The sequence below is a fragment of the Rhagoletis zephyria genome, unplaced genomic scaffold (assembly GCF_001687245.7).
Source record: "Rhagoletis zephyria isolate East Lansing unplaced genomic scaffold, Rhagoletis_zephyria_1.1 Rzeph_scaffold_00154, whole genome shotgun sequence".
NCBI lineage: Eukaryota > Metazoa > Arthropoda > Insecta > Diptera > Tephritidae > Rhagoletis > Rhagoletis zephyria.
The window spans coordinates 287,783-300,959 of record NW_016157238.1 but is presented as its reverse complement, the minus strand read 5'-3'; the positions used below and the strand labels follow the sequence as shown (position 1 = coordinate 300,959).

General features: G+C 35.9%; 1 protein-coding gene across 1 annotated transcript in view; it reads left to right on the top strand.

Annotated features, from left to right (window-relative positions):
- Window positions 1–5,502, top strand: part of trr (trithorax-related) — a 31,535-nt gene extending 26,033 nt beyond the window's left edge. The window contains exons 7-8 of the mRNA XM_017605554.1: window positions 4,959–5,141; window positions 5,212–5,502. Coding sequence (XP_017461043.1) covers window positions 4,959–5,141; window positions 5,212–5,304 — 276 coding nt within the window. The 3' untranslated portion in view covers window positions 5,305–5,502. The remainder of the gene's footprint in view (window positions 1–4,958; window positions 5,142–5,211) is intronic.
- The last annotated feature ends 7,675 nt before the right edge of the window (window positions 5,503–13,177 follow it).

Below are 13,177 nucleotides of genomic sequence, written 5' to 3'. Positions count from 1 at the left end.
CTGAAGATAATTCACTCAAATTTACAATAGTTTTAGACGAAAAATAAGAATATTATAAATTTTTGGAAAATGGGCGTAGCCACGCCCACTTATGGTTACATGTGTATATCTTGGTAACCGCTGCACCAATTTCTTCCAAACTTGGCACAGTTGTTATTCAGTTAAAATATATTTAAATGGCCTAATAGATATTTGTTGCAAAAAAAAAGTGACCACGGTGGCACAGAGAAGAAGTTTAACTTTTCCTGGAGTTGTGTGAATAGCAAGCACAACCAATTTGACAGCTAACGAGCTTTGATTGAGATTATATTTATATGTAAACGTACTTTTATGCTTTGCCGTTCGCATATGTATACACATCAAATTTCATGAGTACTTAGTACTCACGCCTTTTTCTTTCATTTAACAACACAACGCATCAGCATCAGCTCCCATACTTTTTAACCGACTTGGCTGAACTCGGATAAATACCCGAGTTTGTGTTGTTTCTGTGCAAGTATTTCTTTAATTTACCGAGTATTCTTTTCTAGCTCGGTTACAAACGAATCCACATATTATATATTTGATGTACCCACTAGAACTTGAAGAGAGATTTCCTTATATGAGGAATAAAAGAGTACTCCCCTTGACCACATTTCGGAGCAACAAGAGAGATTTGTGGGATTTGTACCTCTTTATTACTCGCTTAGAAGTCAAATAAGATATCTCCTAAGCGAGCAAGTAAATAATTCTCTCTGAGGCACGAATTAGGAGCATTAAACGAGATTTTTCGGTTTTGTACTCCTATATTGCTCGCTCGCTCGCGTAATGGGATATCTTCTAAGCGAGCAGTTAAAGAATGATCCCTGAGGCATGATTTGGGAGCAATAAGCGAGATTTGTCGGTTTTGAACTCCTTTACTATTCGCTTAGGAGTAAAAAGCGATGTCTCCTAAGCGAGCAATCCAGGAGTATTCCTTTTGATTGTTAGGGGAGCAATACGCACCTCGTTCAAACGAAATTTTGTATGTTTTGGTATGTATGAAAAGTTTGTTTAAACTTATTGAATGTTGTACTATTTAACGCAGAATGCATTTCAGATTTCGAGTAATGAGCGTCAGCTTTCGTGTTAGACCACCAGCTTCCTACGTTCCTTATCTTCACCTGTCCTGTGCCGCCATCGGCACAACAAATCACACTCTCCCAATTTGAGTGGGCTTATGAACTGGAAAGCATCCCCGACTCATCAATCCAGTGAATTATATATGTGCATGCGTGTATTTACATATGTGTGAATGTATGTAGTATATGTATACATATTACCAATTTTAGTTTTATTATGTTCCATTTTTGAATAATTTCTTTCTTGTATAATTCTAATATTTATCATTAGTGTAATAAATACATATGTACATGTGATAAGACATCTAATACTTATGTAATGCTTATTAGCTCTCCCTTTGAAGCAATGTTGGAGTAATCTTGTATTACTCCATTAGGAGGAATGTGGGAGAATACGAAAGCTGGTATATACCTCGCTTAGGAGGTTTGTGGAAATATTTCTTTGGGAATACACCCTTATTGCTTGTTAGGGAGGAATATGTGGTATGTTCCTATGGAGTGTCTTATTGTCTTTTTGGGACGTTTCAGGGAGGTTATTCTGAAATATCTCTTATATTGCTCACTTAGGAGGTCTTTGGGATGATATTCTGTATGAACTCCCTGATTTAGGATGTAAAAGGGATTACAAAATTACATGCTTATATATAGAAGCATAGGGAGCAATGGGGAGTAGTCGTATGCTCTCAAGGGAGTACTCACCGAGCAATCATACGATGCTCCCAAGTACTACTGCGTAATGAAGTGAGAATTGCAAAAAGTGAAATAAGAATTTTAAATGGTAAAACACGTTGTCGACAAATGGCTGCGCGAAGAAAGTGCGGAGAAGAAGGTGCATATCATTAGGAAATAGCAAAAATTCGTAGAATGGAAAGGGATCGACTGCGCAGACGCCGATCGTTTGTGCCATCGGCAAGGAAATATGACTCCTACCCAAATAGAACATCACAGAGGAAAAAATTAATTCGCAAGTATGACTCCAGCGCATATATTGCGTCAGACAAATAACAAAAAAATTCAGGAGAAATCTTCGAACTAAAAACGCTGCTACGTCTAAAGTTGACGAAATCAACATGGAGGCACTTTGTGTGATTAAGTATATAGAGTTGTGTTTTTTTTTTTGTATTTTAATAAAGTGAATGTGTAGAACTTTTTGCTCAAAATGATTGGATCCCGACTTAGGATTGGCTTTTTGACTAGTATGTGTATATACATACGTACATACATATACATATGTACGCGTTAAATGGAACATGGCTAATATAAACATCGCGTAAATTCCAAATTCCGGCATGCAGGGAACCACTTTTTCAGCCCTTCTTGGGTAGGCTTTCCAAATGTGGCCACACCCAGCTTACTCGCCTGACTTTGCGCGGTCAGACTTCAAATTGTTGTGCTCACTACCAAATCCCTTGTGTGGAATACAGTTACCTCCATGTTGACTGGTAAATCAGTACCTTGTTCAGTTTTTTGCCAGTAAATGACAGGGTTTCTTACGATCGAACCGAAAGATGTCCAAAGGCCATCGAATAAAGCAGAGATTTCATTGATCTTTGATCACACTGGATCACAAATTTTAATTTTGATTTTGTTCTCCGGACGCCACTATCCAATTTGTATGTAGAATCGATCGTTGATTCCGAAAATCGAAAAAAGACTATGGAAGTTTAAGAAATACGGTACGGTTTAGTTATTTGTACAATAATGTGTATTTGTGTCCAAACGCCAGACCCGCTTTTCAAAAATTTAGCATACAAGTGTAGTGAAAGAATTAAACTTTAATTTTTAAAATACAGATTTCAAATTTCCGAGCACGAGTTAATTAATAAATTATGTAGTTTTTTGTAAACTTTGATGAAATATTGTATATATTTCACAATAGAAGCGGAGCTTCCGCCTTTGCCTATGCCCTCATTCTCCTGCATCAGCTCGACCAACCGCACAAGTTGCCTACTGTTGCTTACAATTTTTGATCGGTAATTCAGACACATACATACATATATATATTCAACAATTTTTTACAACTTCCACTTCAATTTACTTACTTTTTATCCATTACAGTACCACTTTCTTATGTAAATTTTATAAACACCAACTCCATCGACTAAAAAACAGCAATAGAAGGATGAGCGATTCAAAAGTATTCACAGTCGCTAATTGAGCGACTAAGCGACACCGGCAGGTTTCACACTGGAACATTTCTGCCACCAGAACAACTCTGTTTGTTGGCAAGGGAAGGGGGGCAGTGCGGTGAGGTAAAGTTACTCAAAGGCTGTTCCAGCTTCTACCCCGCATTAAAGTGTCAGTTCTGCCGCAGCGCACTAACTCATGCGCAACTACGAACATGCCGCTACGCAACTTTCAAGCACAAAAGTTACAAACACATGCAAATGTTCTGTACGTATGCATATTTTGTTCTGCTAGTTTTCATCCAGTGTGAAACCGTGAGAATAATTCTTCTGTCATTCTAGTGTGAAATAGCCCACTCACAATAGCATCGATAATCGATAATCGCTTAATAGTCGTTTATATACTGCCAGTCGAGATTCGCAATATGGGTGAATGATTGGGCACGTTCAGAAGGCGCAACAGCTCAGTAACTGTTGCGATTGCACCTTCTGAACGCGTCGTTTTGCACTTCTGATCAATTGAACAGTTGCGTGTTAGATGATCGTAATATTTTTATGATCATTTGAGACAACATGTTGTGTGTTTTGAATTTGACAGCTAATGTATCAAGCCGTTCAGAAGGCGCATTATGATCACTGATTTTTTTATCAACGGTTGCGCTCCACTTCTGCGCCTTCTGAACCTACCCATTGGTCAAATGAAAATGCGCAAGGATTTTTCTGTATGAAATATGAGCAGAAAAGAGTGTTACTCATACGCCACGTATACCTAACTGCACTGGTATTTGCATAGAAAGCAAGAGGTATCAGGAATGATTAATTAATTTCTCAGAAACTATCAGGAATATCGAAAAGTATACAGTTTATGGAGAATTTTATTTGCTTTCATTTCCCGTATCTAGTATTACCATTGTTCAATTGGTTCGAAAGATATACGTGATTAAGTGAAACCACTCTGTTTTTAAGCTGAACGATGGTAAATTGCAAATATCTCTAAAAGTTATCCATAGAAAAAAAAACTATCTCGATTTTCGCATGCATAGAAGATTTTTGCTATAAACCAGTGTTATTATCAAGGAATGAAACCGAAACCCAAACCGTAACCGTTTAAAACCNACTTGTGGGCACGAAATGTGGGTTTTTGCGTTTCCGTACTTCTGAACTTTGTTCCATTTTTGAAAGAAAATGTTTCTCTTATTCTCTAATTACCAAATCCGGTCCGGATTGTTAGGGAAAGAACCTAGTGTTGATATTATCAGTGAACTGTAATTTTCGATTTTCTTTCCTCAACGTTTAAGACATTGTGATTTAAATAATATCAACAAAATTTCTGTGAAAAACCGAAACCGGAACGAAACCGAAACCAAAACCGAAATAAATTTTGAAGAACGAAACCAAAACCGAAACCAAAACACTTGGCAAAACCGAAACCCAAACCGGAACGTTATTTTGAATCGGTTTCATTCCTTGGTTATTATATCAATAAGTGACATTGAAAAACAAAAAATACGCAATGACTTTTTAGTATACCCAAATAGCATTTCATTCAATGTAGGGGCTAGCACAGTCCAAGTTTTTAATTTAATTTGATTTGGTGTTACCTGGCAATACTAATATACGCATATGTTTTTAATATTAAAGTTAAACTTCCTGCCTTGAGTTTTTCAAATTACTCTATTAATTTGATGATGTTTTAAGAAACACTGTATATATATGTCTATTTGTTTATTAGAATCGAGGAATCTATATGTTCCGTCTGGATGAGGATAGAGTTGTTGATGCTACCTTATCAGGAGGATTAGCGCGATATATTAATCACGCTTGCAATCCGAATTGTGTAACGGAGACTGTTGACGTTGATCGTGAACTTCGGATTATCATATTTGCTAAGCGAAGAATCAATAGAGGTGAAGAGGTAATTATTTCATCAGAGCCAATCAAAAATTACGAATACATATTATGAACTAATAATGTCTTTGTTTTAGCTGTCGTATGATTATAAATTTGATATCGAAGACGATGCTCATAAGATATCTTGCATGTGTGGTGCCCCTAATTGTAGAAAATGGATGAACTAAGCGGCTATTTTATTTTAGTAAAGAATATTATGCAAACTCATATCAATATTATATAAATTAAGAAGAAAAAATATTAACTTTAGCTAGTCTTAAGCGAATATATTTAATATCTTACTTCGTTATATAATTATAATATTATATTAAGTTAAAGTTACGTGGATCTTTTTATCCGTGCATAAATGAAAAAATTTAAATCCGTAAACTTTTTTTTTTGTTACTCCGTAACAATCCTAGGGGGTGAGAGCATAAAAATTCCGACTTTACCAGCTGCCAAATACAACTTACCACTTGTAACTTTTGTAATTTTTGGAATTTGTTGGGAAAATATGTTTCGTTGACTTTCGCTTGGACATTTTCAAATCCGATTTTTAATAAAACTATTTTAAGAAACTAAATTTAAAGTAACACTGGTCAGGAGCTGATTCATCTCCAGCCGAAGTACCAACTTTTATCCGGTCAGAAATGGATTCAAAAGTTAATTCTTAATTCATCCTTCATCATCATCCTTTCCGTAAGTCTTGCCATCTACTCTTTGACTTATTATTGAGCTAGTTCCGGTTACATTCTCCGCATTAAATGTTCAATTGGACTTAAGTCAGGTGAAATTCCAAGAGGATTTTTACGAGGTCTTGAAATATTTTTTGCAATTGTGAGCAAGGAAAAAAAATCCTAGCAATAGTTGTGCGCTGGGCTTGGGACCTGTTACTTAAAAACGCCTCCAATGAAAGGACCAAAATGGCCTCGGATGACAACTAACCCCCATCTCTTCGTGCCGCTGCGGAGGAAAAGCTGGTATGACGAAGAGAGCGGGGTTGTTGCTGTGAATACATTGGCTGTCTGTTGCGAGTGCAGATTTTCGACTTTGAGCTTGCCTTGCATTGTTGGAAGAACATTTTTTCCTGCTCAGAGGCGGGTGCGTACCTTGGTTTTTGATCTGGAGGCAGCCACGTAGCTTGATAGATTTTTTTTATGCTTGAACCTAGAACTGCACATTACCATGTTTCGGGCCCGGTGAAGTCGATCAGCCCCAGCCAGTTATCGGACGTTTCGTTGTGGTGGCTGAATTTTCTGACGGTGTTTCCAAGGATCCCATCACGATTTTGATATCATGGCGGGGGTAACGCTGGTATGTGTGGGAGACGGGGCGTGCCCTCAAATCTTAGTCCTTTAAACGTTTGACATGGTCGTCATCAAAACCCAGCGCACAACCCATTGCTGTTAGGGGTGCAGACTTCAGTGAGCCCTTAAACCGCATAAGTCGGAGTGGCCCCACCACTGTGAACTGTGGGCTGCCGCGATATTTGCTCCTCTGTGTGATTCTTGGAGAAATTTGTTTGCCAAAATCCAACACGGGTTAAATTTCTTACTTGAATGTAGGCTTGGGTAGTTCTTGAACTAAAGAACTAGTTTATTTCAATAAACTAGTTCACTAGTTCGGTCTTTTCATTGAACTAAATTTTATCAGTGCCATTGCAGTGAAAGCTCCCATAGACGGACGCTCTAATAAGAGGGCATCTCCTTTAAGCGGACATATTCTTGGGAACGAACAATTTTCGGTTTTTTTCATACAAAATGCACTCCCATACACGGACATTCCGATAAACGGAATCGGACACTCAAACATGTCTAGTTAGGAAAAAAAATCTCCCATAAGCGGACCGAAGCTCTAATATGCGTCAATTTAGTTTTTTTTTTTAGTCTGATGTTGACTCTTGCGCATGTACAGCTGCGAGCACTAAAATAGTAGTGTGCACTTACGGTAAACATTTTTTAAATTACTAGAAAACCAAAATAATAGTTGCATTCATGATATTGAAAAACTGAAGGACAATTGTATAACAAAATGTGGGGTCAAAAGAGTTTTATTTACATAAACACTAAAAAAATTAATTAATGTAAGATGTGTTTTCATGGAAATTAGCAAAATAGTAGTACATAACAAAAAGTCTTAAATTTGTATTAAATTATTAATATTAATACTAAATTTAGCACAATTACTATTTGGTAGCATGGCCGTTGTTTTTAATCAGTGCTGCATAACGATTTCTTTTGGAGTTTACGAGGCATCATCCTGAGGTATCGACTGCCATGCACAAAGTTTCTGTTCTTGGAGATGTCTCTTTACTGTATGAACACTACATGGTAACTTTAGGTTATCCAAAATTTCTAAAGCTGACATTTTGGGATGAGTCTTCGAATCTACATATAAATACGCCTCAAGAAAATTTTGCAATCCCTTTTTTGAAAGCACCGTTCGCTCGATTTCGGTGAAACATACACCGATTTAAAGGATATAACTTCCTCTATTCCAGAAATGTTAATCCCGATACATAGGGGGAGTGGCATCTGACATAAAGACTAAAATGTGAAAGCCACTATATCTCTAAAGCCAATTATGCTGGGGAACTGAAACTTAGCACAGATGCATAGATTGTAAATACCCTACTTACGGTGAAAAATGGTAGGTACTGGGAAAGTGGGAGTGGCACCGCCCATACAAACTGAAATTCTCATATGCTATGCTAACATCCTGAAATTTGACACAGCAACATATGTTGTCAATACCGTACTTACGGCGAAGAGTGGTAGATTTTTGAAAGGGGGCATGGCACCGCCCATACAAACTGAAATTCTAATATCGCTTATCTCTGGAACCGCTTATGCTAACGTCCTGAAATTTGACACAGCTATTTATGATGTCAATGACGTAATTATGGCGGAAAGTGGTACTAACTTTTAGAACACATATTAGTAACATAAAATTTGGTATAATTTGGTAGCCCAATCGTGTGATGAAAAAATATTGGGTTCTGGCCCAGTCTTGATAAAAACCCGTGTGAAACTGCCGTTAGAGAAGGAAATATTATCTTTTGTTGTAAACCTTCAAGATACTTTCTCAACCGTCAACGATTCCCATGAAAAGAAAGAGTTTACGTAGATGTGGGCAATTTAGTTTTTAACCTCCAAGAGGCTCTCAGACAAATATAACGGAAAAACTTATTTACAGTCTGAATTGGTATATGTTTGATATATTAGTCAGTGATGAACATCTCATCTATACCAAGGCGAATTTATATAAGTCCCCTTTCAGACACGTCAAGTCTTGCTCGTTCGTTGGTGAAGGAGGTGGGAAGAGAAGGGAAGAGTACAGATACCTCCGTACCGTCAATTCGTTTCAAGTTTTCTTGTTCTCTTTTGATCTTTTCGTTGCTTCCCATTTAAAGATCCAAGGACTTGAATTCAATAAAACTTGACGCGTGTGGAAGCAAACAGAAAACACAAAAGAGAATGCGATAAAAATTGCTTTCAAGACTAGACGTGTCTGAAAGGGGACTAAGCTGGTGTTACTAGATCAACTGATTTTGTGTATGTGTTTCGCCGCACGGCTTCTGATGTCAAATTAAAAAATTTTCTTTGAATTTCTACACACACAGATTTTGACAGTTTATGCCGCCCACAGTATACAGTAATCCAGATAGCCAAAACAAAAAATGTAAATATGCTTATTTGACATTTTGTTTGAATGTATTGGTTGATATTTTTTCACAGTTGTCGTTTTCGTTAACCCAAACGAAATCCAATTTAAATATTTTCTTATAGTGAAAAATATTTTCAAGTCACATAAAATAAAATAACGAGAAAAACAAAATTCCAAGCAAATCAAGCGTGAAGCGTAAGCGATTATAACCGGATGCAGTTCCTACATAAATCAAACCGTGTTCCGAACACAACTTTGAGTGAGTAATGGTGGGCTGACTTTTTAAAATGGTCCCATCGATTAGGCGGTAAAACAAATATTACTTAGCTTAAGGTAGAACTCTCTAATTTTCAAATTCGCGAAATTTGTATGTATTTGTTCAGCCGCTTATTCACATTTGAAAGAGGATAATGCATGAATTAATGCAAGAAAAGATGGTTTATGCATATAAGTAAGCGCGTTTGTTAACCGTATAAAATGTATGTGCATACATATATACCAAAATATTCAGAATGACGAGATGAACTAGTTCAGCCCTCTCTGTTTGTAAACACGCTAACTCGAACAAAATTTAGATATTTTAACGAAAGTCGGTGTCGAAGTTGCCTTTGGTATAAGTTAGGTTAGTGTTAAACTTTGGCGAAATCTGCCAATAACCACGCCCACTTCCCACGTAGTAATCAAAAATCTTTTTGTTTTATGAATATTTTTTTACGAATTTTGCTGTTTAAATTTACATGTCAAATATATCAACAAACATTTGTGGGTTCTTTTGCATCAGTCGCTGCTTATGGGTTAATGACAAATAAATCCTATACATTCACAATATTTCATGTATTAATTTTCAAATAAGCATATTGTCAATGGCTGGTTTACTGTATACTGTGATGCCGCCAAAGCATTAACAAAATACATGTAAATTTTTGTTTTTGTATTCTTACTATCACCTTATATTAATTCGCCTTGATCTATACATACAAATACATATGCATATGTTTTATAAATGAAAATCGAGGTTCCTTTTTCGGTCTATTTTCAAAAGCTACTGAAGAAATTTGGATGAGACTTGGTAAAATTAGCATTAATCAATCCGGTATTAACATTTATAATTCGATGTTAAGTTTTCCTGTAAATTCGCTATAAATTTTGCTGGCGGAATTCAAAATAGTAAGTCGCATAAAGGAGTTAGTATTGGTGACAGATAAAATTCAAAAGTGTATGAAAAAAAAAATGTCGAAGTTCGACAACTGGACGATACTAATCTATATATATAAATGTGAATATCTGTTTGTTCATTATTACCTTATAACTTTTGAACCGCTACACGGAATCGCATGAAACTTTGCTTTTACCACGGGAAGGTTATAGGCATAGAGAAATATGGACAGCACTGGAAAAGGGGGCGTGGCACCTCCCTTACTAACTAAAATTATCATGTTGTATATCTCTTGAAATATTTGTGGTAGAGTACTGGAACTTGGTGTCGAGATAAATGAAATTAATTCCATACTCTTGGGAAAAAATTGGCGGTATAAGAAAAGGCGGCGTGGCACCTCCCATAGGTGTGAAATACACATGACCTTGAAATTTGGTATGGAAACATATCTATGGTAGATGCATATGTTAAGGCATGTATAAATGAGTTTGTAAAAGGGGCGTGGCATATAACATAGGCTTGGAATTTTTAGTCAGTCACAACTTCGGAACCATAAGTCACATGAACTTGAAATTCGATATGCAGACATATCTATGGTATGCAGGTGCTTACAGTTACACAAGAGTTTGTAAAAAGGGGTCGTAGCACATAAAATAGGCGTGGAATCTTTATTAGCCATAACTTCGGAACCACAAGTCACATGACCTGTTTAATTCCTTCTGATATGCCTTTCGAATTTACAAGACTAGTTTCCAGTTCGCTTAGGTTTTGCAATGACATTAAACAAGAATTCCTCAGAATAAAACCCAAGACTTTATCGAAAATAATATGTATGATAATTGCATTGAAAAATGCATTTATTTTAATAGATTCATTTATATTACAATATTGGAACTTCTATCATATTATTTATTGGAGATCTTTTAATGTAAATATAAACACCTGTTGTGCCAAAAAGTTATTATTGCATTTCATTCCATAACACCCAAGCTATACAACTGTCCCATCGTATTCTGCTATTACGGCTATAGTCATATTAGAGAAGAAATAAAATATAACATCTTCACATAAATTATTTTTCATCTATACATAGTATAAAGGAAAGAACGGATTTTGACGACATTTTCTCCAATATACTTTGTATCGAAAGGAGAGCGACCTTTTTCATTTAGAATTTTAATAGGGTTGCCACCTCTCTAAAAAACTATAAGATCCACAGCGTTCTCTGGATTACCAAAGTTGAGGTGTCAAATGAAAGGGATGATCCTCTAGAAAAGCACAAATGTTTTATTTTTTTTTTTAATAGGGTTGCCACCTGCTGATAAAATTGCAATACACAATCATAATATGCGTGGGCATCAGTTCTCCACCGTCGCAGTCAAACGTAAAGACTTGGCTTCTATATGTGCAATAATGGATTATTTTTCTGAGTAGGGTTACCACCTAATAAAAGTAAACAGATTTTCACCGTTCGTTGGCTTACAAAATGGGATATCAAATGTACAAAAATTTTAATTTTTTTGAGTGGGGCTGCCACCTATTTAAAAATTACTATCTTTTATACATAGTTTAATAGAAAGTCGAGATTCTTTGCACACGCTAATCTCAAAAACTGCTGAATGGATTTAGATGAGATTTTTTAAGTATAATCTGTATTGATAGGATTATTATATTTAGTATTTTAAATTCATATAGGGTTGCCACCTGTCTAAAATATAAGATCCGCACTGTTCGTTGGATTACAAGAAATGAGGTGTCAAATAAAAGGGCTCGGCGTTTAGATGTTCAATAATGTATTACTTTTTGAGTAGGGCTGCCACTTTTTTAAAATTATAAGATCTTCGCCGTTTGTTGGACTAAAAACTGAGGTACCAAGTGAAAGGATATGGTCTCTGCATGTTAAATAAGTTTTTATTTTTTGTTTAAGTGGGGTGGCCACCTATTTAAAAACTATGTATGTATAATACGCGAGGGCATTTTTCGCTAATGACTTGCACAGTTCATTCAATTTAAAAAATGAGGTGTCCAATGAAAAGGTTTGGCCTTCAGATTTGCAGTAAGATTTTATTTTTCTAAGAGGGTTGCAACCTGTGCGAAAAATTAAAATATGTGGGCTGTTTTTTAGATTACAAGAAATTAGGTGTCAAATGAAAGGGCTTCGCCTCCAGATGTGCAATCACATATTATTTTTTTGTAGGGTTGCAACCTGTTTGGTTGTCAATCACACCTTATTTAATATCTACACATTCAAACGAGGTCGGCTAGTATTTGTATAAAGACGTGGGGTGAAACCCGCGGGTAAACGCTAGTATTTAATAATTTGCGTATGGTAGTCGTTGATAACTCCTGCTTACCAACCCTTTTTCACGTTTATTTTGATACGTTAACGTATTTCGAATCATGGAGGTTGAACATCCACCAACTTTTTCCACTTTTTTTTACATATTTTCCCCATTTTTAATAAGAGTTTTAATAATTTCACGTTTTTCGTGACCTCGGCGCAGACTTCGTACCACTAAAAATTACAAAAACGCGTTTTGTCTATTCCGGCTAAATATATAACAAACCAAGTCATTAAACATACTTTTTATTCCAAAAACTAAAATATTTGCAATTGAAGTTAAATTTTGTGACTTTATTTGTTATGCGCTACTATTTCACTGCTCGCCTTAAATGCCGTTCACAACAGGCGATACTTCTAAACAAATTAAACTGTAGCTGTGGAACGGTTTGAAATTTACATAGAGTTAAATCATACACTAGAGGTGATAATTAAAAAAAAAAACTCGATTCCAATATCGCGTGGTATACGACATCAAGGGCATAATGCATCTCGCAAGTGCGCACTATTATTTCGGTGATCGTAACTGTACATATGTAAATGTACACAAGTACACACGTCCATATTCAGAGATGTTTTAAAGTTGAAAGTGAAAGTTGAAGTGAAAAGTTACTTTTCATAGCCCTCTTCTTACTGCTTCAGCGAAGCGGGAAATGAATTTACCCGGTAGAAAAGAAAATGCCATACATTTAAATTTATTTGCCATTAATTCTGTTTTTATCTATTGAAGGATAAATATGTATTAAATGCAGTTTAAATATTTAAATTTAAATTTTAATACTATATTTTGTGAAATTCGCATAAGTGGACATCTCTCATAGGTACGGTGACCATCCGACCTGTATTATACAGGACAGCCCTCTTTTTTAACCCATTGTCCTAGTAATTTATTTATTTT